Source organism: Colletotrichum navitas, assembly GCF_030913465.1.
Source record: "Colletotrichum navitas strain CBS 125086 chromosome Unknown LY79scaffold_117, whole genome shotgun sequence".
NCBI lineage: Eukaryota > Fungi > Ascomycota > Sordariomycetes > Glomerellales > Glomerellaceae > Colletotrichum > Colletotrichum navitas.
In genome coordinates this window covers 8738-33862 of record NW_026850663.1, presented here as the reverse complement: position 1 = coordinate 33862, position 25125 = coordinate 8738, and the positions used below count along the sequence as shown (strand labels likewise).

The following is a 25125-nucleotide window of genomic DNA, read 5'->3' as shown; positions in this document are numbered from 1 at the left end:
AGAAGAAAAGGAACAAGCGAGGAAGATAGGTGGTGAGAGGGCGAAACGAAAGGCGGACTGCGAGTGCTCTAGATATGATGTCGTTTGGGGCTTGGAAGAGGGCAGGCCGGGTTGATATGATGTACGTACCAAGCCTCGTTGAGATGAGTGAGTGTGAAGAATCTTTCTTTTTTTTGGTCGTCAAGGGAATCTCTGTAGGGTTTTTAGCTGAAGACGGGCCATGAGCAAATATCGTCCATGGTGGTGCTCGCTCCGTCGCGGAGTGGTCAACATGGAAGGGACTGGTTGGTGATCAGATCGCCAAGTCGGCCGGAGTCCTTCGCACAGACTAGCCTGTGTGATGAGATTTGCCTGACGGTTGGGTAGATGATAGGTAAATCCCGAACGTGCATGCCAGGTTCATGCCAGGGAGGAGATGGGGCCTCTCCGGAGAGAGTGGGCCAGGGAGCATCCGATGCCGGGCTGCCCATGGTCGACACGGAGCAGCGTTGCAGCGGCAGTCCCTGGCAGTAGCGAATTCCGAATGGCTTCCCCAGACCAAGGGGGGGCCACCGAGTAACGGCAGAACAAGGGTGTACTGTAGGGCTGGTGGCGCCGAGGAAAGAGGCTTGTTCCCTGGAACGAGTATGGTTACTGTCGTTCTTGCCAAAAGCAAGTGTCATGGAGTTATGCATAACTGGCGAGTTAATTGGTAAATCCGATGACGACGAGAATGGAAAGTATGACCAATGCTCGACCAGGGATATGCAGTAAACGAGGCGGCGAGATCCAGGTCCGGTGGTTCCCCCAAACCCAAAGAGCAGATTCAATCGGTCGCCGTGGATTCGGAGACACTGTCTCGCTCCTTTGCTAGGCAGCAGCATTGTCTTTGACTGCGCAGAGTGTGCCTTAGTCTGTTTGCGATTCAACAGCACAGCCAGGCCGGCCTGCAGTCTCAATGCAGATTGCAGAAGCCGGACGTTTGAGTCGGACTAACGAATGGCAGCGCAATGAACACTCGAACTCCGGTACGGGGGCCCGATGGCGTGGTTCGGAGTGGAGAAGATGGTGGTGGGAGGTGCTGTGATTTTCTTGTGTGCACTGCACTGCACTGCACTGCCGGTAGAAAGCCGGGGGGTGGGGCCTTGGACTGAAGCACAGGGCCGCGAAGCGGAACATGGCCACCAAGGAGGTGGAGCAGCAGCAACGCCCATAGCAGCGCGTGGCGACGGCGGCGGCAGCGGCATGGCAACGCAGAGGAAGAGGTCATTGCGGCTGATCCCGACCCGACTTGACTCGACTATCAAATCTACAGGTACGGAGTGTGACTAGCGTTGCTGCTTATGTAAGAGCACGCTTTAGGTGGTATCTCACGCCAAGGAAGCTGCCGACTGCTGGAGGTTGCCGCTACTGCTGCAGGCAGTGGCGATCCAATGATCCATCCATCCAATGATTACGACGCAAGTCCCGAAAAGGGAAGGAAAGACCGGCAGAAGGAGCACCTGCTGCAAGATGCTGGCAGAAAGAAAGGGAGCCCCTGCCCCTCCCCGCCATTTACGGACCAGAATCATCCCCTTCTCAGGAGCCCGTGTAAACAGTGGCAGGGCATCTTCATTGCTGCCCGTAGACGAGATGATGCGGCGTAGTGCAGATTTCCTCTTCATCTCCGGGCATCCATCCATTCGTCCGGCCCTATTTGCTGGGAATCATGGGGCTTCTGCGAGAACTCAACCAGCGTGGCGGTGCCTGCTTACTTCATCCGCTCTCGTCGCGTCTACCCTCTCCGTCTGGTGTTCGGCGCTCGTGTGTTGTTCGGTTTGCAGAGAAGAGGCGCGTCTTGTGTCAAAACCACCGGCATTCATGGTGATGGCGGCGGGCGGAAGTGTCAGGGCGTGCGTTTGTTGCCTGTCTACTTTCGTCCCTATCGCGACCAAACAAACAGACCAAGGCTAATTGAGCAGAGCACCAAGACCGGTCGGCAACCTGAGCAAGCTGTGCTCCAGCGTCGTCAACGTATGTACAGCTGAGTAAGAACCACGGGCACCGTTTAACGTTGTCTGACTCCCAAGACGATCAAGCGAATGGGATCGAGTGGGCGACGGTAGGGCAAAGCAACCAGGGGCCTGGGAGAAGATAAGAAAGCAGGGGTTGAAGGTACAGACCCCAAACATGCAGCCACAATCGCCAGACGCAGGCGTGTTCGAGCCTCTGGATATGGGTATCGACCTATTGATAGACTGGTGACTGACTCCAGACGCAGTTGCGGACGCAGCGGACGCGAATGCACACCTTCGAACGGCACCACATGCAGGTGCTGGTGCAGCAGACCTAAACAGGAATAGTCGGATCTATCGCCCGAAATGTCTTCACCGGGAGGATGAGGTTAAGACAAGGTGATGATTGCCGGGTCGTCGTACCTCACACATATGGAGTTACCCGCATTACCGACCCCGTTCTTGTCCTACACTGTCCCAAACACTTACGAGGGGGAACCGGCATACACGTTATTGACATACGTACGCACCACATCCTTCCATCAAGCCTTCTCTCTCTACCTTTTTACTTCCTCCAATGTATCTGAAGCATCCCGAGTACCGAAATTCCACATGGCCAAAAGCGATCGTCACACCACCCATCTTAGATCGAAACCGAGCTGACTCGGGTTTCGGATACTTTCCCCCATCGTCCGCAGCCTATCCCGGCCGGCGATCGGCGCTGAAAGAGGATCAACACCCTAGGTGTTGGGGATGTTTCTAAAACTGCTTCTGTCAGAAAGCTTTGGCAGCTTCCAAATCGTAAGCGCGCGCGCGCGCCATCCGCACTACCTCTCGAGCCGTTGGCCACACCATCAAAGCCCACGGGCTGACACGCGCCAGCCTCTCTCACATACACTCACACACAGAGGAAGGGTGGGAGGAAGACCTTGTCCCTGTACCTCACCCGATTTGCGTTGTCCTTCCTCTGCCGGACTATGCGCAGCGCTACATATCTCACGTACCTCGTACATCTCTCTCTGTCTTCCTGTCTCCCTCTTGGCAACTTTCCCTGACCTTGCTCTCCCGTACGATTGCCCCCAGGAACCTAATCCACTGTAGCGTGTACGCATGCTTAATACGGCAAAACTCTGCCAAGAAGTTTCCCATCATCCTAGCCCATCCTACCACCCATTTCATCAGGTCAGCAACTAAGTTGTAGGATGCCCGTGTTCCATCGAAACACAATATTTGCAAAACGTTGTTTCCTTCTCTCTCTCTGCAGACACATGCGCCTACAGGACGTCGCTCGCTCACCAGCAAGAATTCCAGTTCAGCACACTTCCTTCCCACCCATTCCCGCTTCTGCAAGTTAGATGGACGAAACCGTCATACCCACGCTTCGCCCCCGCGCGGACGTTTTCCCATCCAGTTTCAAGACTACTAGGTGACAGATTCGGACCGAAGTTCTGGCTTGAAGACCAATCATCGTCAGCATGTTATTAGTGATGCCAGTGCAGCGCCAACGCGTCAACCGAGGATCCGAATCTCGGGATGCCCAGAAAGAAACTCGGCTGCCTGGCACACCTTTCAGACCGGCTGCTGCCTGCCAAATTTCTAGACTGGTCTGCAAAGAAGCCCCTTAGCGGTCATTGCTCTTCGATTATCCTTCCATGTGGCGTGGCGTGGCGGCGTCTCGCCGCGCTTGTCTCGCGTTTCCATCTACTCTGCTCCTCGTCCACTTGCCTCGCCCAAGGGCCGGGACACCCAGCCAAGCCCGACCCAAGGCCCAATGCTCACCCATCCACTCACCCATTCGGCTCCCCCCCTTCAACCCACCATTGTGCAGCATCTGCGCCAACTCTAGTGAAAACAGCTCAAACTGATCCATTGTTCGAGTTGGTCCCATCATTGCAGTACATTGCCTCAATCATGATGAAGTGCAGAGTTTCAAGACTTGCTGATTCGCTTCTCGGCTCACGGTCGACTTGATGTGCAGTTCCAGCTTCTGGGGCTTGACTAACTCAGCCTCTTACTGTCTTGACGTCGTCCCGCCTCAACTGCTGCGCCGTCTCATGGGAAGTCAGAGCTGATGATTGCGTTCGTGAACCGATTACCGTTCAACGGATCACAAGCATTTTGTTTCAAGGGTTCGAATTCATTAAAATGCCCCCCCTTGGCCGGGTCAATCTCATCAACACTTCCTTCTCCACACCGCTCTAGATCATCACAGCCTTCACCGTCACAGCCATCTACCAGACAACTCTACAAATACGCCCGCGCCCACTCTCCGGTATCTCCTTCTTGACACCCGGCCGTGTCATTATTCGCCGTATTCTACCCGCTCCCGCACATCACACACTAGATCCTTACCGATCATCACCATGCTGCGCTTTTTGTGCCTTCCCGGAGCCTACGGCAGCTCGGACGTGAGTACTCAGACGCGATGCCATCTTCGATATCTCACTAACGCACACTAGAAATTGCAAGTCCAACTTGGTTAGTTTTCGCATACGAGCCACTGCGGTTCTTCGCGGGTGGCTTGAATCCTGACAGTCTCGTACTTACATTCTTCCAGCCCCCATTCTGAAGGAGCTTACCGAAGACGGCACCGCGCAATTCCACTTCATTCAGGGCCCCTGCAAGGCTGTGCCGCCCCCTGGCTTTGAGGACTACTTCGGCGCCCCTCCTTACTACCGCTTCATCGAGCCTGATAGGGACGTCGAGAAGTCCCACAGCGATGACGTCCTCGCCCGTATCCGTGACTTCCCTCAGTGCGAGACTCCAGAGGACACGATGAGGGATCTTATGAGGGAAGGCATCGCCACGACGCACCGCAGCACTGACAGAGCCATCAAGTACCTTGCCGATATCGCGGCCAAGCGCGGCCCCTTTGACGGCATCATTGGCTACTCCGAGGGTGCCACCGTGGCGTCGACCTTTATGCTTTACGAGCAGCGTCGCTTCAAGCGCTCCGGCATCAAGCCTACGTTCAAGTACGGCATCTTCTTCGCCGGCTGGCCGCCCGTCGACCCCAAGACCCACGCCCTGGTCCTCTCGGACGAGACGGACGAGAGGATCGAGGCTCGGACCTTGCACATCAGTAAGTTGATCGCGTGTGACGTGTCGTCCTGCTTTACCGTGGGAATGCTGACGATTCTCCCCAGTCGGATCCTTGGATCCTTATGTCGATGGCTCCACGGCCCTGTACAACATGTGCGACGCTGACACTGCCTATCTCTTCGACCACGCCAAGGGCCACACGCTTCCCCGTGACAAGGGTACCATCAAGGAGCTTGGAGACATCATCCGCCAGACCAAAGCCGAGATGCAAGAGGAGGGGATCCTGTCATCGTCGTAGAAGGTTTAGAGGGGCAAAGGTCCTGAGCAGGGATGGATCTCTGGATGGACTAGCGTTGCATCGGTTGTCATTTTGGGATTTGTGCCATTTTAAGAACAAGGTGGGAGGTACAACAAGGAACTGGCTTCCTCCCGTGTTAGCATTAGAGAGATAGATGGGATCGGGTGTCGGGTGCGCCGCATATCTGGGGGCCTGCTGGAGTCGGGTAATATTATTTGGCATTTTCACCAATTTGGTTCCACGGTCTTCTCGCTCCTTGCGAGTGAAGCTCCAAAAGCTCGCCCCACCGCCATCTTCTTTGGGCAAAATGTCAGGCATACGCACCTACACTGAGCGATTTTGACACGAGTTCCATCACGGGACCGACATGACGGCAAATCTGATTGACAGCAAGATTTACGCATAATTGCATGAAGCTGTGCAGATGTCTCTTTCGCATTGCATTTTTCCGCATTTTGTTTTTTGTTTTTCTTCCCCCCCTTGGTTTTTGTCATGATGGGAGGTGACCAGTCATATACGTCACCCCCCCGATTATGCTCAATACTTGTGGGACGATGGACTCATGGAAACACATCATGTTCGTGGATGCAGGCAGGCCTGGTTCATGTAAGAATAAAGTTTCTTTTCACCTGTGCCCTGGGGACTGTCCCTCCCCTGGTTCGTCCCCGTCCCAGGGCCGACCCTGACTGGTGATCTGGGAATCATCTAGGTGCACAAACAACTACCGCCGCAACCACCTCGCTTCCAAAACAAAAGATGAAATCTGCATGAGATTACCCTTCTAGGCATTGATCCTCGAGTCAACGGTAGCTACCGAAGAACGCCGAGAGGGTGGTCGAGAGTGGGAAGGACGGGGGGGGCCGCCGTACCTGTCTGTCCCATCCATCTCGTCAAACATGCGAGGCCTGGCTTTGCCACAGACAGACAGACAGACCAACAGCTCTGGGACGAGCCGGAACTACGTTCCGTCATCGTGCACGGGTTATCCCAGGTAGCCTCTTGACGTGCATATGTGGGTATTAGAAATGGGTGGTGCCGTATCTCTGTCTCCCAGCCTCTCTCACTGCCAGGCTGCTCCTGCTGCGCTTTGGTTTGAGCTTTGACACTCGAGGAAGGGAAGACCCGATTGTGGGAAGGAAGCGGCAAAACTGGAGCAGGCGAAAGACAACGGAATAGGCACTTGCACCTTGTTTCATCGTGGGATCACACAGGTAAAGGAAGGAAACGACGTCCGTTCCCTTTGCTTGTTTCCACCTGCCCAAGACCGATCTGAGCTCACTTTCACACACACACACACACACACACACACAAACACTGCCCAACTTTCGCCCCAATGTTCCCATGAGTATTCCTCTGGTCTTTGAACACAATCGAGTGTTTCCCATGTCCTTGAGTCGTCATTGTACACCTGGGGCTTCGCGCTGCTCAGCCAGCCAAGCCATCCACCCACCAATCCGAACTCGACCACCTCAAATCGCCGCCCGCCTCCAAAGAGATGGATCCATCCCATCTCTTCCTTCCAAGCAGATATCACACTCAGCGCCCAAACCAACTCTCTCGGCGCTGGGTCGGTTTGGATGTTTCGGACAGCGAGACGGGAGCGACACAGCCCTTGTATGGCCCGGGTGGCCCGTTAGCAACGTGCCTTTTCGTTACATCTGCCATCCTCCCCGACTTTCCCATTCCAAACCCTTGTCACGTTCTCCCCCCTTTCCCCCTTCCTTTCTTCCTGATCGAGTTGTGTCGGATTCTGTCGAGTCGCTGAGTTTGCAAACCGCACTCTTTTCCCCCCGTCCTCGTCGCCCCTGGTTCCCTGGTTCCTAGGAGCCGTCCGTTGGTTCGCGTTTTCTTCCTTTTGCGACAACAACCGCCCGCGGGACGACAAAAAGAACGCTGCTTTGCCTTTCCCTCCCTTTCTCCCTCTCTCTCTTCGAGAATTTTGACAAATACTCTATGACGAGTTCAGAGCCCGATCGCGCATCGCATCAAGGACACGAGCTTTTTGTCAAAAGTATAGTGTAGTATACCTACTCAAACAAGTCCCATCCACCCCCCCAAACCGATCCCTGGCCACAACCCCGCACATGGCCCGGGCATCCACTTAGTCTCCAGCACCAAACAGATCTACCGTCACACCCGGTATCCGATCGCGACCCCGGTCTAGGAGCCACACTCTACCCCACCATCCATCCCTCCCCCATCATGGCCACGCCGGCCGGCGCTGCTGGGGCGTCCGCTGCGGCCGATGCCGCAACCGGGACCGCCAACGCTCCCTCTGGGCCCGCTGCCGCTGGCGCTCCCACCGATCCTACACCGGAGCCTAAGACGGGCTTCTTCAAGCTCAACCCAAAGACTGTCGCGACCTTTCGCAACTTTTTTGTAAGCCCCGTCGTGCGCTCGGCACTGCCATGAGTGCAAATCCAATTGCGTTTCGCCCTGCTGACTCTGCATCGCAGAAAATCATCAGCTACGGTACCACACTTGACAAGCTCATCATCATAGGGTCATGTATTGCTGCCCTTGGCGCTGGTCTCACTATGCCGGTGATGAACATCGTCTTTGGTAAGTTCATCGTCTCCCGTCGATAACAGAGCGAGGGGCCTGACAGCTCGCAGGACAACTCGTCGGCACCTTCACAGGGTTCTTCATGCAAGGCACTTCCGAGACACAGGAGCAATTCACCCAAGCCGTCAACCAGGGCGTGTAAGTGCCTCATGTCATGTCTTCATGTGGTTCCCGGACTAATCCGCATACAGGTTGTACATGGTGTATCTGTTCATCGCCAAACTGGTACTCACTTATCTCTCAAATGTGAGTACTCGACCAAGCTGTGACCTCACTTGGGCTAACAACCCGTCCAGATGGGCTTTCGGATGACGAGTCTTCGCATCTCGGCAAAGATTCGCCTGATGTACCTGGACCGCCTCTTCGGCCTCCCCATCTCGACGCTCGACATGCTGCCGCCGGGCCAGACGGCCGCCATCATCACCATCACCGCCAGTATCCTACAGCTGGGAATCTCCGAGAAGATGGGCCAGTTTTTTTCCAGTCTCGCGGTCGTCATCGCCGGCTTCGCCATCGCTTTTGTCTACAACTGGCTCCTTACACTGACGACGAGCTCCGGCCTCGTCTTCATCGCCATCGTCTACACCATCACCACCCCGCCCATCATTAAGAAGCTCAAGGACGTCCAGGACATGGATATCGCCGCCGCATCCGTCGCCACCGAGGCCTTTAGCGCTATCCGCATGCTGGCCGCGTGCGGCGCCGAGTTCAAGATGATTGCCAAGTATGGGATCCTGGCCGATCAGTCGAGGAAGAAGGGAGCCGGCATGGCCTGGCTGGTGGCGATCCAACAGGGTCTCAGTAAGTCCCTAGCGTGACTACGTTGATAAAGTTGATCCTGGCTGACGCGACGACAGTCTTCTTCGCCATATACGCGTAAGCATACGATTCTTTGATGCAGGAGTCAACACGGGAGCGATCTGAGCTGACAATTTTAGAACATTTGCCCTGTCGTTCTGGTATGCCTTCAAAATGTACAACATGATGGCGCTGACAACCCCGACATCCTTGATCGTGTAAGTGTCCTTCATCCTCGAGGATCGGCTGTGCAGTTCCTGACCCGATGTTTAGCGTTCTCTTGTGCATCATGATGATGGCGTCTTCCCTGGGCCAGATCACGGCGCCCCTACAAGCCGCATCCCAGGCGGCCGATGCCAACGCCATCTTCCACACCATCATCGACGCCCCGCAGCAGGTATACGGAACGCTCAAGGGACCTGAGGTCTCCGCAGCAGAGGACATCACCTTCCAGGCCGTCAACTTCGTGTACCCCAAGCGCCCGGACGTCAAGATCCTCGATAACCTCTTCATCACCTTCCCCGCCGGTAAGGTTACTGCTATTGTGGGTCCTTCAGGCTCCGGCAAGAGCACTATCGTCGGCATTCTGGAGAGGTGGTACGAGTTCAACGGCAACATGGAGACGAATCAGCTGGTGAGTCATCACACCTATGCCCCCCGTCCACTATTGATTTGGGACCTAACGCGCATGTTCCAGGTCTTATTCCTCAGAAATGGCATTATTAAAGTAGGAGATCGGCTTCTGAGCGATATTGACCCCAAGTGGTGGCGCAGCCAGATCGGCTTAGTCCAGCAGGACAACGCCCTCTTCAACACTACGATTTACCAAAACGTGGAATACGGCCTCATCGGTACCGAGTGGGAGTTCCAGTCCCAAGCGGTCAAGGCCCGGTTGATCGAAACCGCGTGCAAGGATGCGTTTGCCGACGAGTTCATCTCCCGTCTGCCCGAGGTATCTCATAAACGACAGCGCTTTTTATTGGTTGATTGCTAACGTGCCGCAGGGCTACCAAACGGAAGTAGGCGACGCCGGTATCAAGCTCTCCGGAGGTCAACGTCAGCGCCTGGCCATCGCCCGCGCCATCGTTAAGCAACCCAAAATCCTGATCTTGGACGAGGCGACCTCGGCCATCGATGTCCGCAGCGAGCAGATCGTCCAGGCCGCCCTTGACAGGGCCTGCAAGGGCCGGACCACCATCATCATTGCCCACCGCCTCGGCACCATCCGCAAGGCCGACAATATCGTCCTCCTCCGCAAGGGCCAGGTCGTACAGCAGGGCACGCACGAGGACCTCATGACTCAGGTTGACGGCCCTTATCACCTCCTGGCCACGGCACAGAAGCTCGACATGGGTGCCGACGACGAGGAGGACGTCCTCTTCGGCGACCTAAGCTGGCGGCGGCCCGAGCCCGAGGCGCTGTACAGCAGAGGGTCGCTCCTGGCTGGCAGCAGTACCGGCGACCTTACCGAGAAGCGGGCCAGCAGCGATGGTACGTCCGCGGGGATGCTACGGCACTTCCACGAGATCGACGCCTCCGACGATGAGTACGAGGGCGTCGAGGCCGGCACGCTGCGGGTCATCAAGGAGCCTAGGAGTTGCCTCGGGCGGTGGAAGGCCCTGCACTTTTTTGGTAGCTTCGGCCAGCTCCTCGGCGAGCAGAAGAAGCGGTGGAAAACGTACATTGTCATTGCCCTCGCCGCACTTGGCGCCGGAGGTAAGTCTAGTATTTTGTCCGCTGTTATCACGGCCGTTCCGAGGTGATCTAACAAGAATCACAGCGAGCACCCCCGTTCAGGCCTATTTGTTTGCTGTCTTGGTCTCTCTCTTCTCCTACTGGGGAAGCTTCCTGCAAGTAATTGCCAATCATTGGTGCGAGATGTTCATGTATCTTGCCACGGGAGTTGGTGTGAGCCATTTCTTTCTTGGCTGGGCCACGACCACCATCGGCTTCGTGAGTCTCTCCCTTCTCATTTTTAACTCGGAAACCGGCTAAAACCGTCCCAGGGCATTGTTCGCGTATACCGAAAGGAGTGTTTCAGCAACATCGTGTACAAGCCATCCGCCTTCTTCGACGGCGAGGGCAACTCGGCCGGCTCCCTGACGGCCCGCCTGGCCACTGACCCCACGATGCTACAGCAGCTACTCGGCACCAACATGGCATTCGTGCTCATCTCGCTCTTCAACGTCATCGGGTGCATAGCCGTCGGCCTCGTCTTTGGCTGGAAGCTGACGCTCGTGGCGCTCGGCACGTCGATGCCTATCATCGTAGCCGCCATGTTCTACCGCGTGAGGCACGAGACGAGCTTCGAGGAGGCCAACAACGCCGTCTTTGCCGAGAGCGCAAAGTTCGCGTCCGAGAGCATCAGCGCCATTCGTACCGTCTCCAGCCTGACAATGGAGGACGGCATCTGCCAGCGGTACGACACCCTGCTCAATGCTCACATCAAGGACGCCTTCCGCAAGTCGCGCTTCTCGGTCATGATCTTCTCGTTCAGCGACAGCATCTCCCTACTTTGCATGGCATTCGTCCTTTGGTAAGTCTAATCTCGAGGGATGTGGTACGGCACGGCGCAGCTAAGCAGTCAACAGGTATGGTGGCAAGCTACTCTCAAGCCACGAATACACGCCCTTCCAGTACAGTAAGTGAGATCAAACGCGACACAATGATGGAAAGCTAACCCCACATAGTGGTCGTCTACATTGCCGTTGTTCAGGGCGGTATGAGCGCTGGCCAATGGCTCAGCTTCGGTCCCAGTAAGTCTAGTTGAAGCTGACGGATTGCGAATCTCGCTAATGGCCTCTAGACATCGCCAAGGCAAAGACTGCCGCCGACCGTATCTTGGCTCTAAGAGAGGATGAAGAGGAGGCCCAATTCTCAAAGGGTGTCAGCGACATGATCCCCTACGAGGTCCACTACGAGAAGGGCGTCGAGATCGAGTTCAAGGATGTCTGGTTCAGTTACCCGACCAGGACGCTCCCCGTCCTCAAAGGCTTGGACATCAAGATCGAGCGAGGCCAGTTCGCCGCCATTGTCGGACCCTCAGGCTCAGGGAAGACGACCGTTATATCCCTCCTCGAGCGCTTCTACCACCTCCAGGCCGGCGGAGAGATCCTTTATAACGGCCACGACATCAAGACGCTCGATCTCGGCCACTACCGCAAGAACATCTCGCTCGTCTCCCAGGAGCCCAACCTATTCACCGGCACGATCCGCGAGAACATCCTGCTGGGCATGGAAGACGAGGCCTCCGTCTCGGATGAGGCCGTCCACGCCGCTGCCCGTGACGCCGGCATTCACGACTTTATCGCCTCCCTGCCCGAAGGCTACAACACACAGGTCGGCAATGCTGGCGTCACACTCTCGGGCGGCCAGAAGCAGCGTGTGTCCATTGCGCGCGCCCTCATACGCCGCCCCTCACTACTCCTGCTCGACGAGGCCACGAGTGCCCTCGACAGTGAGACCGAGCGCGGCGTCCAGGCAGTCTTCGACGCCACCAAGGGCAGCCGGACGATGATCATGGTCGCCCACCGCCTGGCGACGGTGCAGAACGCCGACATCATCTTCGTCATGGCCGACGGCAAGGTCGTGGAGAGGGGCGACCACGCGACTCTGATTGCCGAGAGGGGAGTCTACTTCCAAATGGTAAGCTTTTCATCGCCCCCCCCCCCCCCCCCCCCCTTTTTTTTTTTTTTTCCCCAGTGCTATACCTCCTTCCGTTTGATGCAGTAGCTTACCGCCTAAAAGTGTCAATCGCAAGCGTTGGACAAGTAATAAAGTGGTTGGTTGCGGCTAGATGATCGACGACGTCGTCGACGCGTGCTGAAAGATTGTGCAACAACTACATACCAAACGGTGCCTGCGTTCTCACTGCATTCCTTTCCTTTTTCTTTTCCCTCTCCTTTTATTTTTCTTTTATTTCTTCAATCCCCATCATCGCCAGTCACATCTTGGCATGTTATCTCGACTCATTTAGAATAGCTGTTGATACTTGTCATGAAAAACAAACTGAATGACCATGTTCGAACGAAGTGAATCTTGCGACATGAAGCTAAATATGTTGATGACGTGTGAAGTTGATTGGACCATTGGTATTTGATTGAAAGTCTTGATGCTCAACAGGCGGGTCAATAACCTCGTTCTCTCGTTTTCTTGCACTTTTCTTCGTTTTCTATTCACTAGAAACCCCGCGCTCCACGTCTGGGCTGCCGTCGCATCCGCCCTCGAAGAGGATGCAAGCATTGAACGGCCCTCCTCCCCCAAGCTCGAGGACATCTCCCGGTCCGACAAAGGTGATGGCCTGTAATCCCGGCGAAGCCAAGCGTAGAGACGGCACGGCGAAAGTTGCTGGTGGAGACGTTGGCACTCACACGTTGCGCCAACGATTCCGAGCCGGTTTGCTCTGGGCTGTCCTGTCAGCGACCAGCGGGACTGCCTTCGGCCAGGTCATTGCCCGGCGGGGTGTCCGAAAAGCGTCAGACCTCGCAACGATGCCGTGCCCCCCTTCGCTCGTGGTCCGAGGGTCTGTGTCTTGGGCAGTTTACTTGGTTCATCCGAGGCGCGCGCGTGAAACCCTCGTGGAACTGGGTCGCCGAGTTTCGAACTGGGAGGGCACGGTGAGGAACTAGCATCTCCCCGACTTAGAGGCCTGAACACGCCTCCTGCCCTGTTTGGCGTTCTGTCCGACGAAGAGGGTATGAGAAGGTAGATGCTGACGACGTTAGCTTCAGCGGGTCATGCCCATCGTGCCCACGCCCACGCCAGATGACGCGGACCGAGTATTCCCGTCGCCCAGGACGGCTTGGCTTCTTGGGTGAGGTCAGTGCAACGATGGAATGATGTTCGTCTGTGTTACTATTGGACAAGCGGGTGCAATTCTGTCATTCCTCAGCGATAACGGACTAAAAGGTTGATATCACATTGGGGTTTTCATGCGAACTTGGACGGGATCCATGGATTGACATTCTTCTGATTCCGTACAGAGGTGAGATTGCAGTTTTCCATAAGCCATGGCATCGCTAATTACGAAAGGCCAAGTTTTGTCACCGCGGGCATGGGGACGTCAGCATCAAGATCGCGAAGAGATCCTATCTAGGTCAAACAGGTCAAATATAAGGAGATGTTTGGCACGGTTGTGACATTCTACTTGCAAAGGAAAACCAAATCAGTGTTGTTCCCTATCGTCTCTGAACAGCCATTCCGGTCGCACGCTTCTTACATTCACAGATCTGGATGCCGCCGAAAATGAGGTCGTCCACCTAGTTGAGGGATCTGCTCTGCCACCAAAACTCGAGTACGTGGCTCTGAGTCATTGTTGGTGTAAACTATAGATCAAAACAAGCTGCTTTCATCTACAGAAATCGAATCACACGAGGGTATTCCAACCTCGCAACTCCCTAGGACCTTTCAAGAAGCCCTTCACCGTCAGCCGGTGGCTGGCGGGTACAACCACATCTGGATAGATTCGCTTCGCATCATGCAGGCCCCAGTGGGAAGACTGGAGAACCGAATCACAGATAGTTAAGTCTGTGTGTTCGAACGCCGCTAAAACTATTGTTGCTGCATACGCCAAAAAGACGCCAGCCAAGGGGCTTCTTGTGGAGAGGGATACTCAACTGCCATTGTTCCTTGCAATTGGGGCGGTTGTTTTCGTTTCCAGAGTACCACTGCGTCGTCGATATCAGACGCGGTAGATTCGATGTGGACTTTTCTGACCTGGCCAAGTGTGCGTCGACGGTGCGAGAGAGGGCGTTATCACCGAGACAGCTGTTACTGGATCGTGGTGCTTCCGTTTCCAGTGTACCCGCACCGATGGAAGCGTATGGGCTCTGCACAAACAAGGTGATGCTTACTGTTGCTCTCGGCTCAGCTGAATCCGCACCGCGTCAGAAAATGGTAAGCCAATGTTCATGGGACGAAGTCTGGGAGGATAACGAAGTGGCTCTGGACCGCCCCCACGGGAGTCGACAGAGGGGGCGTCCGGTCTGCCCGCTCTTTCTGCCCGAGCCGTTCCTCTCATCGTGACCTGACATCAGCCGGCCGTGGTTTACGGAAGCTTTTACCACGGGTTCCCTTTTGGTTTCTCGGGCCTCCCGGGAAGGGGGGGCTTGGCGCTGGGGCGGATGCCTTGGCCGGCCCTCGATTGCCTTGATTACCTCGTGTTTCTGTAGAGTTTGCCGATGGGTATTGGTCTGATCCCCCTCGACAGGCCGGAGCGACGGCGATAGTCGAGGAGCCCGGTCCCCTGTGCGTGTTGATGTCTATGGGCCTCGGTGGACGTCGGAGCGCGGGTGTTCGTGGCGTCACGGCCCATTCTCCTCCAGCCGATATCCCTTTTTTTGGTGCGACATCCTGAGGACTGCGGATGAGTCTGCCGAGTCCCATACTTCCCTCCTGCCAAGGATATGTTGGGTCAGCGGGAGTGAAGTTAGACGTCTCCGGCTTCCAGGTTGACATGTTCCATTCCGCCCCGTTGCGAGAACCTCTAACTCCGCTATAGCCAAGCCTCAGTGGGTTCTTTCTTCGGCTGATCCGGATCCCATGCCAACGCTATGGGATGCATGATTCAGGAGTGAGTCTTTTGTCCTTATGAGCTCCGCCGATTCGTCATCAGTATCATGGAAGCACGGAGTCTCATGCGGTACGAAGTTCCTTTTCAGCCGGGAAAACGTGGTGACGGCAGTGCTGACCGCCGTCCTAAGAACAATCTCATATATGTGAACACTAGACTGATGGGACTATGAGTAGCACGAGAGCAATTCAGGTTCAAAATGAACGCCGAATGATCGTTCTCGCAAGCAAGAAAGCAGTCATCATTATCTCCGAATCTAGCCTAAGTTCCGATCAGCTGCACTCACCTCGCCAGCCTTTGGCCTCGGTGATCCGAGTCGAAGCAGCAGAAATTATGTGTGCAAAGCCATACATCGACAGTCAGAGGGAGCATGTATGAGATCGTCACGGGAACGGAACACGGATGCCAAGTCGCCAAGCGTCCTCGCGCAGCCGGACACAATATTCGTCCCATCTTCGGTCGCCGATGGGATGGGATCGCGCCCGTCTTTTCACGACGCTGACAAAACTCCAAACATCCCCGTCAAAACGTGGGAGCGACCTTATCTTCGCCCCTCTCCATCACGCTCATCAGCTTCAGAGCACGCAGCGAAGTCATGGACGCCCGCGGCATGTGCCCTGGTCTGCAATCCCTTCCCCTCGGAGCTCCGGCGCTGCCCATGCTCGTGGAGGTGCTTGTACGCACCAGCTCGCCCGCGGTCATGGGCGACGAGCGTTCGTGGCTGGCGTACACTGCTGTGGAGATGCTGGGCGGTCTTGTGTTCAGGCGGCTCATCATCAAGCTCATGGCCGTTTGCGCATCAGCAGGGGCGTGGTTGAGCGGCGGAGGCTGAGAGCTGATGACGGGGACCGAAGCGGTAGAGTTGCGGCCCGACTGCGGCGCTGGGGAGAGCGATGAACCGCAGGACCTGTTGAGTTTGGATAGCAGCATCTCTGCAGTTGGTCTGCTGCGTTGCTGGGTCATGTTGAATGAATGGCCCAATCTGGTCGGCGAACGGCTTGAGCCGCGGCTCGACGGCGGCGTTGGGAGGACTCTATCGCCGTTGTAGGAGCTATGCTTGCCGGACCTCATAGAATGCTCCAGGTTCAAGCTCAGCATGTCGCCCGCTATCTCTGACGGCGCAGGCGGGCCACTATGCTGGGGCATCTTCATGGTGACGGCTCTTTGGATGTCCTCGAAGCTCATTGCCGAAGGCGGAATCTTGCTGAGCCTGCGGATCGCACGGTTGTTCCTCTCGACAAAATCGTTCATGGCCCTCAGCGCCCCTGCGTTCTCGCGACTCGCGACCACGCTGACGTCGCCAGTGCTGCGACCACGGACCTGGTGCACGGCGTTGAGGGTCAGCGGCTGCCGCGGAAGCCCGGGATGGCTCGAGGGTTCGACGTCCTGAGGGCCGGCCCTCAGGCTCGCCTGCACCTGCGCCATCACGCGATCAAAGTCAATGTTCTGGTTCGGGTTCGCGCGGGACATGTAATACGGCACCGGAGCCTGCTGCTCCAACGCGCTCGGGTTGAGCTCTGCCTTGGTGGCCAGCACGAAGAGGCTTCCGTCCCTGATGCGGCGGCGCACGAAGGCCCAGCGGGTCCGGGCCGGGTTCTTTTCGAGTTTGGGCTGGTGGACAGAGCACCGGGCCAGCTGGGTGTAGAAGACCTCCAGGTGCCGTGCCATACGTTCAAGCACCTGGAGAAGGAAGGCGGATAGGGCAGTGAGCCGGCAGTTCTCAACGTCAGGGTTGGGGGACTCCTGGATGGAGCGTGCGATGTCGTCCAAGGCGTCCATTCCGGTACAGGCTTCTTGACGGAGATTCTCCAGCAGGGCAATGTCGAGCTCCACGCTGCGAGCGGCGTAGGCGAACACTCCACGTTCTTGGAAACGTAGCGACGCGTCGGCGTCACACACGAGCTGTCCTATGAGGGCTATTTCTTTCGTACAAGCCACTGCATCTCTGCTCGTCTTCGCCCGGGCCACCGTTCCTAGCACGTCCGGCAGCTTGGTGTCTGCGGCCGGTCCGTTGGCGCTGGCGAGGCCGAAGGACAGCTTGAGGACGAGCTCCTGAAGCTTTGGGCCGAATAGCGCGGCAAAGCCGCTCTGCAGAAGCCGGCTTTGGTACCCGTAGAAGGTGCGGACGGCGATGATGTTCGGCAGGCTCTCGCGAATCCAGATGTTGTTGCTGCCGGAGGAATCATGAGACGAAGGCGTCTCGATGGATGCACCCATGATCTCGTACATCTCGAACTGATGAGCCACCAGCGTCTCGACCGTAGATCGGAGGTATGCTGACCAGAGGTCGTGCAGCGCCGAGATTTCAGCATCGCCATAATCGGGCTTGGGAGTCAAGTGTCCGACAAAGTATTTTGTCAACAGACTAGAAACCTCGGGGTTGTTCGTATGGGCGAGATTGTCAAAAGATTTGGAACAGTCAACGCCAGCATTGGACTTGATGATTAGCGTACCTCCGGGGTGCATAGAACAGAAGTCGGTGACATCGTAGGCGCTGCCGTGAACCCCGATCCACATGCGGGAGCCTGGGCGATGTCCGGTATGCAGCGCCAGCTCAGACATGGGTATCGTCGGCAAGTTGCATGGCAGTGGCTTTGGCGTCATGAAAACATCGAGCATGAATCGTCTTTCCGCAAACGCCTTGTTGATGATGACATCAACGCCCGCCTCTGTGGCTGCTCTGTAGGTGTAGACTGCCTTTCGAATTCCATTCATGACGGAATCAAAGACTGAGACGGAACCGCAGACATACAGGTAGCCGCCGAGCCCGCCCTGCTTCTTCGACATGACGAGATCGCAAATCGCCACACCCTGCTCGACGATCAAGGTGTCAATGTAGCGCGGTGGGATGTGCTTTTCGACGAGATGACGACCAGCGTACGCGAGCCCGCGGGAATCTCTTGAGAAAGCAACATGCACCTCCATGAAGTTGGCGTTGACGTACTGCCGCAGCTCTTCTTCAAAGCAGAACTTTTCGCGGGACTGGACACCGAGATACAGCAGATTCTTACCCCCAGATAGGCCGCTTTGCGCGAGGCGTGCTTGCCAGAAACTTCGAAACGGCGCGATGCCACTCCCGCCGGCGAAGAATGCGCAGGGCGCCATCGGGTCGAGAGGGAGTTGAAAAGCCGCTGGCCTCGACACACCGATGAGGATCTCGTCGTCTGACTCGATATTATCTTCCACCTCCACTGGCGGGTTAAGGAAGCCGCTAGAGACGCCTGCGCGCGAGATGTCCTCTTCCCCGGAAAAGGTCGAGCACAATTTGTACTCTGAACGCGACACGGCAAGGTCGACGGTCTCTGGCAGAAGCTCTTGGGTGTAGCTGGCGATGGAGTATGTGCGCGGGACTTCAAGAGAAACCAGCCCGGCCAGCCACGCCAGGTTGCCGAGGTTGAAAGCTCTGTCCCAGATCTGAGGCGGCGTATCGGTGACAGCAGCTTGCAGCAAGTCGCCCAAAGAGCCCCGGACAGGCCACTCATCTGTGCCGAGGACTTGCAAAACGGTGTTGGAGGAAGCAAGCAGCATGCCGTGGACCTTGAGCGCCATGTCCTTGGTGATGGGAGCTAGGTGACCCCGTCGCAAAATTTCACTGACAGTCAGCTTGACGGCCGCCGTTCGTCTGACGGATCCCAGATGCATTGCAAAACGAGCCCAGGTTCCGCCGGCTTCCACCGGGGTATTCATGTGTTGCTCCAAGCCGAGGGCGGCGATGACTCTGGCGCACTCACCCCAGCTGTTGAGGGGCATGACTGCCAAACGGTCACCAGGCGCGAAAGTTATACCGGTCTCGCTGATGTCGAGAGTCACCATCGCAATCGACCTTGTTGGGTCGGAATCCACATGGGACCTGCCGAGGACCCGGGTGACGTAACGGCATTCTTCGAACGTGCCTCTCATCTGATGGGGCTCCACGGCCAAGGCGCCTCGGTAGGGCTCCAGACGCTCCTTCATGGCCTCGGAAAACTGGCGATGGGTCTCCTCCCAAGGTCTTTCGCCGTCTGCCGCACCGGAAGCGCCGTTGGTCTCGGTCCGGCCAGTCTTCGCGGCCACCTCTAAGACTCCAAACACCTTGTACCTATGAACTCCCATAAACCCGCGCTCTCCGGTGTAAGCCTCGACGATGCCGTCGAGAACGCCCATAAGGCGCGGGTCGCCGGACTGCTGAACGAATTCGGGGATGCGGTAATGATATTCAACAGCCGCGATAAAGGCCCGCAAGTTAGAGGGGAGCCACGCCCGGAGGTGGACGCCCTCAGCACCGAGGAACGATGTGTATCTAAGCAGAGGTTAGGAGCAGATTTTAATGGACATCTGACAAAAGGAGGCGCGTCACAAGGGGGTTGGATGGGCGTAAACGACTTACTTCTTTCTGCCCAAGAACGCATCCATCACCAGGTAAGGTGGGAACTGCAAGCCCGAAGAGGCAGGGCATCGTTTCGAAAGAGGGGCGGAGAACTTGGCCCAGCGAACCCATTGTTGGACAGGCACGTAATTCTCTCCCGCGTTGGGGTTTGTCGAAATCGAGTGGAAGGCGTTGGGCATGCGTTCGAGGATTTCCTTCAACCGAATCATCTCATAGAGGAGGCCTTCGACATTACGGTTCATGACGTGCTCTTGGCAGGCGGCGATGGCGTCAGGTCCATGCTGGAACGAGGCTATCGGGAAAGCTTAGCAACACCTCTCGGGTATAGTTATCGAAACGACGTCGAGGACCAGCGGGCAACACTAACCAGACGTTTCCGCAACTCCCTTTAGAAAGGCTACCTCAGCACGTTCGCCAAACATGGGCCACCTAAGTTCGACGTTGTCGAAACGAGCCACGTAAGGGTAGCTCGACGTTGCGTCCTTTATCTTGAGATTGTATGAAGACTGATCGACAAAGGTGAGGTGCGGGAGAGTTCTGCCCATTCGGCGGGAAACTTGGAAGTAAGGAAGGGCAATGCTGAGAGGAATACCGACAAGTTCCTCTCCCAAGTGGTCACCCATTTTGCAGTTCAGCTTCAACTTTGTCGGGTTTGCTGTGGCGTTTACCCCGTCGTGCCCGTCATACTTTTGCTCGAAGCGATATATGGAGCACAGCATGCCTAGGGCGACGATGGCCGCCCAGAGTGCCTGATCAGGAATAACGTCTTCGGTGCCCTCGATGACCGGCGCAGCTGCGATCGACTCTCTTACTCTGCCTCGAGAGACGCAACCAGGCATCCTCTCACAAAGATCGGACCAAACGCGGCCCGGAGATCTGGCCAGGGCACCGGCGGCCACGTCGTAGTCGGGTGGGCAGAAACCATGCTCTGTGCTGAGGTACCCGTCTCTCCAGCCGCTTTGTGGCCCGATCTCCTCGGCTCGGAGCATGACTTGTCTGGCTGGCGCCCCGAGGGCAACAGCAAGTAGGTCTTGCTCATTGGCATTGAAAGCATCCATCTCGGCCTGGCTCTTGGCCATGTCGATCTCTTGGGCTGATGGGTATTCAGAGTAGAGGACATGGTTGATCGACTTCCTTTCTCTGCAGAAACTCGGTCAATATGCAGTGTGAACACTGATATTGGCTGACTTACCTCATCCGCAGCCACTCCTCTGCGTCGATGCCTCGAGGTATCTCAGTGATTGTCAGTGCATCCATGGAAGAGATCTTTAGATGACATAAAACTCACATCGAATGCTGTGTGAATATCGCCGGGCTGAGATAACCCTGAGAAAGAACATCCTCGAGGGCCCATTCGGCTACTTGATCGGCTTGGTCTACCCGACTTGTCTGCGCCAATAGGACACATTCCTCCCGTGGTGCCCGAGACTGGGCATGATCTCTTCGAGTATGACATTCTGAATGTGACTTGCGTCTGCACTGTTTAGAGAACCATCAAAGACAGATGAGGGAGGGGAAAGAATTGGAGAAAAGGATAGATATGGCCGCCAGGGCCAAGAAGAATAATTAACGGCCTCAAGCCGGCGAAATCAGGATCTGGAAAACGGGCAAGTTGTGCAACTCAGAAAGAAGAAGAAGAAAAATTAAAAAGAGGGCGCATCTTTCCATGGATTGATACTATCTCAAAAGGAACTCCTTAGGATGTCGTCGTGGCGCCATGCAGAAAAAGAAAGACGGGTTTTGGCCCCTGCGTGCGCACTGTCCCAAGGAAAAAACAAAACAACCGCAGACTGGGGCCGGTGGGAGTCTCCGAGGTCGTTTGAATTCTGAATCACAGCCGCAGGAACTCGTGGGTCAAATGGCCCCCAAAAAGCCAAAGGGGATGCGTTCCGGGGAGGCAGCCGTGGGATGGGCGGTGGCTCTGTTCCTCGAGACCCGAACATGCTAACATGGTATTAGTCTTTGGATGACCGGATGCCATCCCATAAGGAGACTTGGCTAGTTCCACAATCTGGAAGGTCCAGTCCCATGAATGCCAAGATGATTGGCATGCAGCAAAGGCGTGAATATTCCGAGATTATCATGCATCTCTGGAATACTCGCTGATCTTATCAGGCAGTTGAGTAGAGTAATAGAGTAAGAAGAGATCCGTTTTTGTGACCACAAGACCAGTGTGTTCGATGGCGTACATCATGAGCCCACGAACTTATCCGCCGGTGTCAGATATATAGATAGCCCTTGTACTGTGAGATGGCCTAATCGCACTTGCGTGGCCGACTATAGAATTAGAGAGAGCGTCGATCAACAGATGGACAAAAGTTACAGGAATAGACGAAAGGTTGGGGGGATCGTCTCTACCGGAAGAGTCGGTAGTGTCATGCGAATGTAGTGTAACAAAAAATCATTCAACCAATCATGATGCGTTAACGCATCACGTACGGATCTGTACCCGAAAATTGTGCATACAGCTCTACCGATCTGATCCACTGCTACCACGTTTGATATTATATTCTTTTCTTGGATCCGCGGAAGGTGGAAGGTGGGGTTATTTGGGAGCTTGGCAACTCATAAGATGCATCAAGTTACTGTCTTCGAGACGCGGGTACGCACCAAGACTCCGCGAACAGCAAGGGGCATAGACATGGTCAAGGCGCCCCGGTTCTAGAGAAGAAACTCGGTTGACAGAGCTGCAGTTTACTCTACGCCCTTCTCGAACGTATATCAATGGTAAAGGCATATTTCTACTTTGATAATGCAAACCGAGGGGCAAGAGACTCCTGTAGCCCCAAACGGTTTCTATCCCCGTGAGTTTCTAATCTTCAGTTCGGTTCCACACGAGTGACAGCAAGGAGTAGTCCGGCGCATCTCACTCGGCGCACTTGAGGCCGCCGCCGCCCTGTCTTCGGTAGATTGCTAAGGAGACACTCGTTGTTTCTTTTCACTAACATATCTCTTTACTGGTGAGGGCTGCAAACCAATCGATGAACTATCTGGTGCCGAAATGTCGTCGACGCTTCTTGGCAGTCAGAGCATAAGATGGCATGACATGGTTCGCTTGCTGCCACAAATTTCAGAAGGTCAGACAACAGCGAGAAATTTCTTACAACGATATCTCCCACGTGAATTTATTCGCGTCACACAAGTTCGTCATAGGGCGGTTGGTGTTGTGTTTGTGACTTGCCTACATGCCCACCGGCTCCATTCAAGAGGGGGAACAATTGCCGGGAACCGACCCACCCCCACATTGACAATAGTTGCCCCTTTCTCACAACCATGCATCGCACCCTACTGGGTCAGCTGTTGCGAATAGAGATGTGATGTCAGAAGTTTGGCAAGCAGGCGTCACCATAATATCATCTACTTTACATTACACATCTTCCCAAACTTGTCCTACGTCTGGCAATGTCACTTTTAGTATACACTGTTCTAATCATATGGCAGGCTGCATTACATACTAAGTCTCAAATCCTAGGCACAGCCTGGCTCGAAAATGCTACCACATCTTACCTTCTACAAACATCTCATATGGACTAATGTCACAATGCCTGGCATTGTCCCATCTACATGCATCGATTGAGCAATCAGCCCAGAAGACCTTCACATACAAGCTTATCTAACGCCTAATATCAGGTGGATTTTTTCTCTTTACTTCTTGGTCACAGTAATTCTAAGTTTGCAGACAAATGGGCTGTAAATATGATGTTTTCTATAATTTGTCCTCCTTTTTCTCTTCACTTGGTGCGAAGGAATGGGCGGGCTCCGTCACTTCTCAAGAACTGTATTGCTTTTCTCGTCATGTGCTCCACCACCTACCCTTGTCCGCTGTTTCACCACTTCATTCCAAAGAGAGTCCGCCTCTTTCTTAACCGACGGGGCGCCCGCATTATTCCGGTGGGCGTCTGGTAAGTCTTTGCGGGACTTTCAACTTTGACGGGTACACAGGAGAGCGTACCTAGCAAGTGATGTAGGAGTCATTTTCTGACTGTGTCACTATCGTTGTGTACCTGTGCGACCTCAAAAGGGACCGCCTTGCAGATGTATCCAAGTGATGTGGGAGTCATCAGATCATTTCTTTGGTTGTCTCATGCTACCGAGCGGCTCTTCTCACCGCCCATCTTCTGCTTCGGTTCTTGTTACGATCCCGATGCTACAGGCGTGTTTCGTATCAAAATCGATCGGATAAGAAAAAGAACCTATGGTCAAGCCACCTGGGTATGCATTGTTTCCCTGCTTCGTCAAGATCAATCGGGGATCACCAGCAGTACCGCAGCTAGGTGAGATTGCCATTGTCAAGGGATAATGCACATGAACCAACAGGCGATACCTGTCAGACATTATGAATGATGGAGGGGGACTTATCAAAAGTCAAAAAACGCGCAATCTCCGTTGAGATGTCTTTCTTGGGCTGTAGTGCGCGAATTCATCGTGGCTCTTGCCATGACTGTGCCTTTGCCGTCTAAGCGAAGCCATGTCTTGGGTTTTAATTCAACCTCTTGTCACTTCGCGAACACTACCGTGGGAGCTTCCTCGGTACACCACCGTCAAGTCAATGGGGTGGGCTGCGTGCGCCGAATTCGGTCACCTTGGAAAATAACCTCGGGGAGACCAGGACAAGGGCTAGGATGAGACCAAGGTGATCTATGTGAGTTGGGATCGCCAAAGAGACTTTAGAAAGACCCAGGATAAGCGTCATTGAGGCGAAAGAATCCTGACAAAGTGGTGGCCAATTATACTCCCAGGGTTATATCAACTAGTAGCGTTACAAAACAGATACCGTAAACACTGGGATCATTTGTCTTTGGCTAATGTACGGGCTAACGAGAAGAGGTATGGCGGCCACCCAATGACTAAGCCTATCATGAAAGGCGGTTAACCCCCTATCCACCACACCTACTGCTATAATTAGTTACAGGTAGAATGACAGCCCTGTTTTAGTAAATTGACGGCCCTCTAAACCATATTTAGTAAGTTCAGTAGGCACTTGCCACAGTTGCCACAGCCCTAGCAACTTGTGTAGAATAACTAGAAATACTGTATTCTGTCACAAAACTCTAACTAACTTTAACCCTGACCTGAATCCTAACTAACCCTAACTACCCTAACTACAGAGAAGATTTTATTTAGAATCACTAGAATGTTGTAGATAGGATAGTTAGGATGGTTAGGGTTAATTAGGACTCTAGTTAGGTTAAAGGTTAGTTAGAGTTTATGTAGCAGAATATAAGACCCCACCCTACAACTCGGACCACCCCTAATGTCGGACCATGCCAATACACACCAAATTCACAGATTTACTACACTAAATCTACAGATTTAGCTATTTTTTAAAAATTAGAGAAAAGTCTAAAGAACATAAGATTTTTAGTGTACTTTCTCTTATACTTAATATATAATATAAAAAATCTATATATATTATATACTTAAATATACCTATTTTACTTTATCTACTCTTATAGATAAAGGCCTATATAAATATAGTACTTTATAGCCTATAGAGAATTATACTAGATAT

General features: G+C 54.6%; 6 protein-coding genes across 6 annotated transcripts; 3 read left to right on the top strand and 3 right to left on the bottom strand.

Moving 5' to 3' along the window:
- Positions 1 to 79: 79 nt before the first annotated feature.
- LY79DRAFT_56125 (uncharacterized protein) lies at positions 80 to 1162 on the bottom strand. The gene has a single exon (XM_060558387.1). The coding sequence runs from the start codon at positions 861 to 863 to the stop codon at positions 267 to 269; it is 597 nt and encodes a 198-aa protein (XP_060408150.1). The 5' UTR covers positions 864 to 1162; the 3' UTR covers positions 80 to 266.
- Positions 1163 to 4166: 3004 nt separating this feature from the next.
- On the top strand, positions 4167 to 5519 carry LY79DRAFT_653666 (serine hydrolase FSH). The gene is made up of 4 exons (XM_060562611.1): positions 4167 to 4381; positions 4433 to 4451; positions 4531 to 5055; positions 5120 to 5519. The coding sequence occupies exons 1-4, from the start codon at positions 4337 to 4339 to the stop codon at positions 5311 to 5313; spliced, it is 783 nt and encodes a 260-aa protein (XP_060408149.1). The 5' UTR covers positions 4167 to 4336; the 3' UTR covers positions 5314 to 5519.
- Positions 5520 to 6567: 1048 nt separating this feature from the next.
- LY79DRAFT_570707 (uncharacterized protein) lies at positions 6568 to 7330 on the top strand. Its single transcript, XM_060559181.1, has one exon. The coding sequence runs from the start codon at positions 6655 to 6657 to the stop codon at positions 7135 to 7137; it is 483 nt and encodes a 160-aa protein (XP_060408148.1). The 5' UTR covers positions 6568 to 6654; the 3' UTR covers positions 7138 to 7330.
- Positions 7331 to 7515: 185 nt separating this feature from the next.
- Positions 7516 to 12466, top strand: LY79DRAFT_643025 (ABC transporter; the record flags this gene model as incomplete). The annotated part of the gene is made up of 16 exons (XM_060562392.1): positions 7516 to 7692; positions 7770 to 7875; positions 7929 to 8016; positions 8070 to 8124; positions 8175 to 8679; positions 8736 to 8754; positions 8817 to 8894; positions 8950 to 9310; positions 9374 to 9628; positions 9681 to 10392; positions 10457 to 10629; positions 10683 to 11212; positions 11268 to 11317; positions 11367 to 11432; positions 11483 to 12321; positions 12424 to 12466. The coding sequence occupies 16 exons, from the start codon at positions 7516 to 7518 to the stop codon at positions 12448 to 12450; spliced, it is 4041 nt and encodes a 1346-aa protein (XP_060408147.1). The 3' UTR covers positions 12451 to 12466.
- Positions 12467 to 13853: 1387 nt separating this feature from the next.
- Positions 13854 to 14695, bottom strand: LY79DRAFT_678580 (uncharacterized protein; the record flags this gene model as incomplete). Its single annotated transcript, XM_060564505.1, has 2 exons — positions 13854 to 14502; positions 14529 to 14695. 2 exons carry the CDS (start codon positions 14693 to 14695, stop codon positions 14187 to 14189), a joined length of 483 nt encoding a protein of 160 aa, XP_060408146.1. The 3' UTR covers positions 13854 to 14186.
- A 1074-nt stretch (positions 14696 to 15769) lies between these two features.
- Positions 15770 to 21069, bottom strand: LY79DRAFT_643023 (cytochrome b5-like Heme/Steroid binding domain-containing protein; the record flags this gene model as incomplete). Its single annotated transcript, XM_060562391.1, has 5 exons — positions 15770 to 19526; positions 19614 to 19905; positions 19981 to 20753; positions 20806 to 20846; positions 20902 to 21069. 5 exons carry the CDS (start codon positions 21067 to 21069, stop codon positions 15770 to 15772), a joined length of 5031 nt encoding a protein of 1676 aa, XP_060408145.1.
- Positions 21070 to 25125: the final 4056 nt, after the last annotated feature.

Bases quoted from the DNA above. Each gene is read 5' to 3' on its own strand.
- LY79DRAFT_56125 (XM_060558387.1), bottom strand. From the start codon at position 863: ATGCTGCTGCCTAGCAAAGGAGCGAGACAGTGTCTCCGAATCCACGGC.
- LY79DRAFT_653666 (XM_060562611.1), top strand. From the start codon at position 4,337: ATGCTGCGCTTTTTGTGCCTTCCCGGAGCCTACGGCAGCTCGGAC. The intron at 5,056-5,119 runs GTAAGTTGATCG...GATTCTCCCCAG, and splicing joins GGCTCGGACCTTGCACATCA to TCGGATCCTTGGATCCTTAT.
- LY79DRAFT_570707 (XM_060559181.1), top strand. From the start codon at position 6,655: ATGAGTATTCCTCTGGTCTTTGAACACAATCGAGTGTTTCCCATGTCC.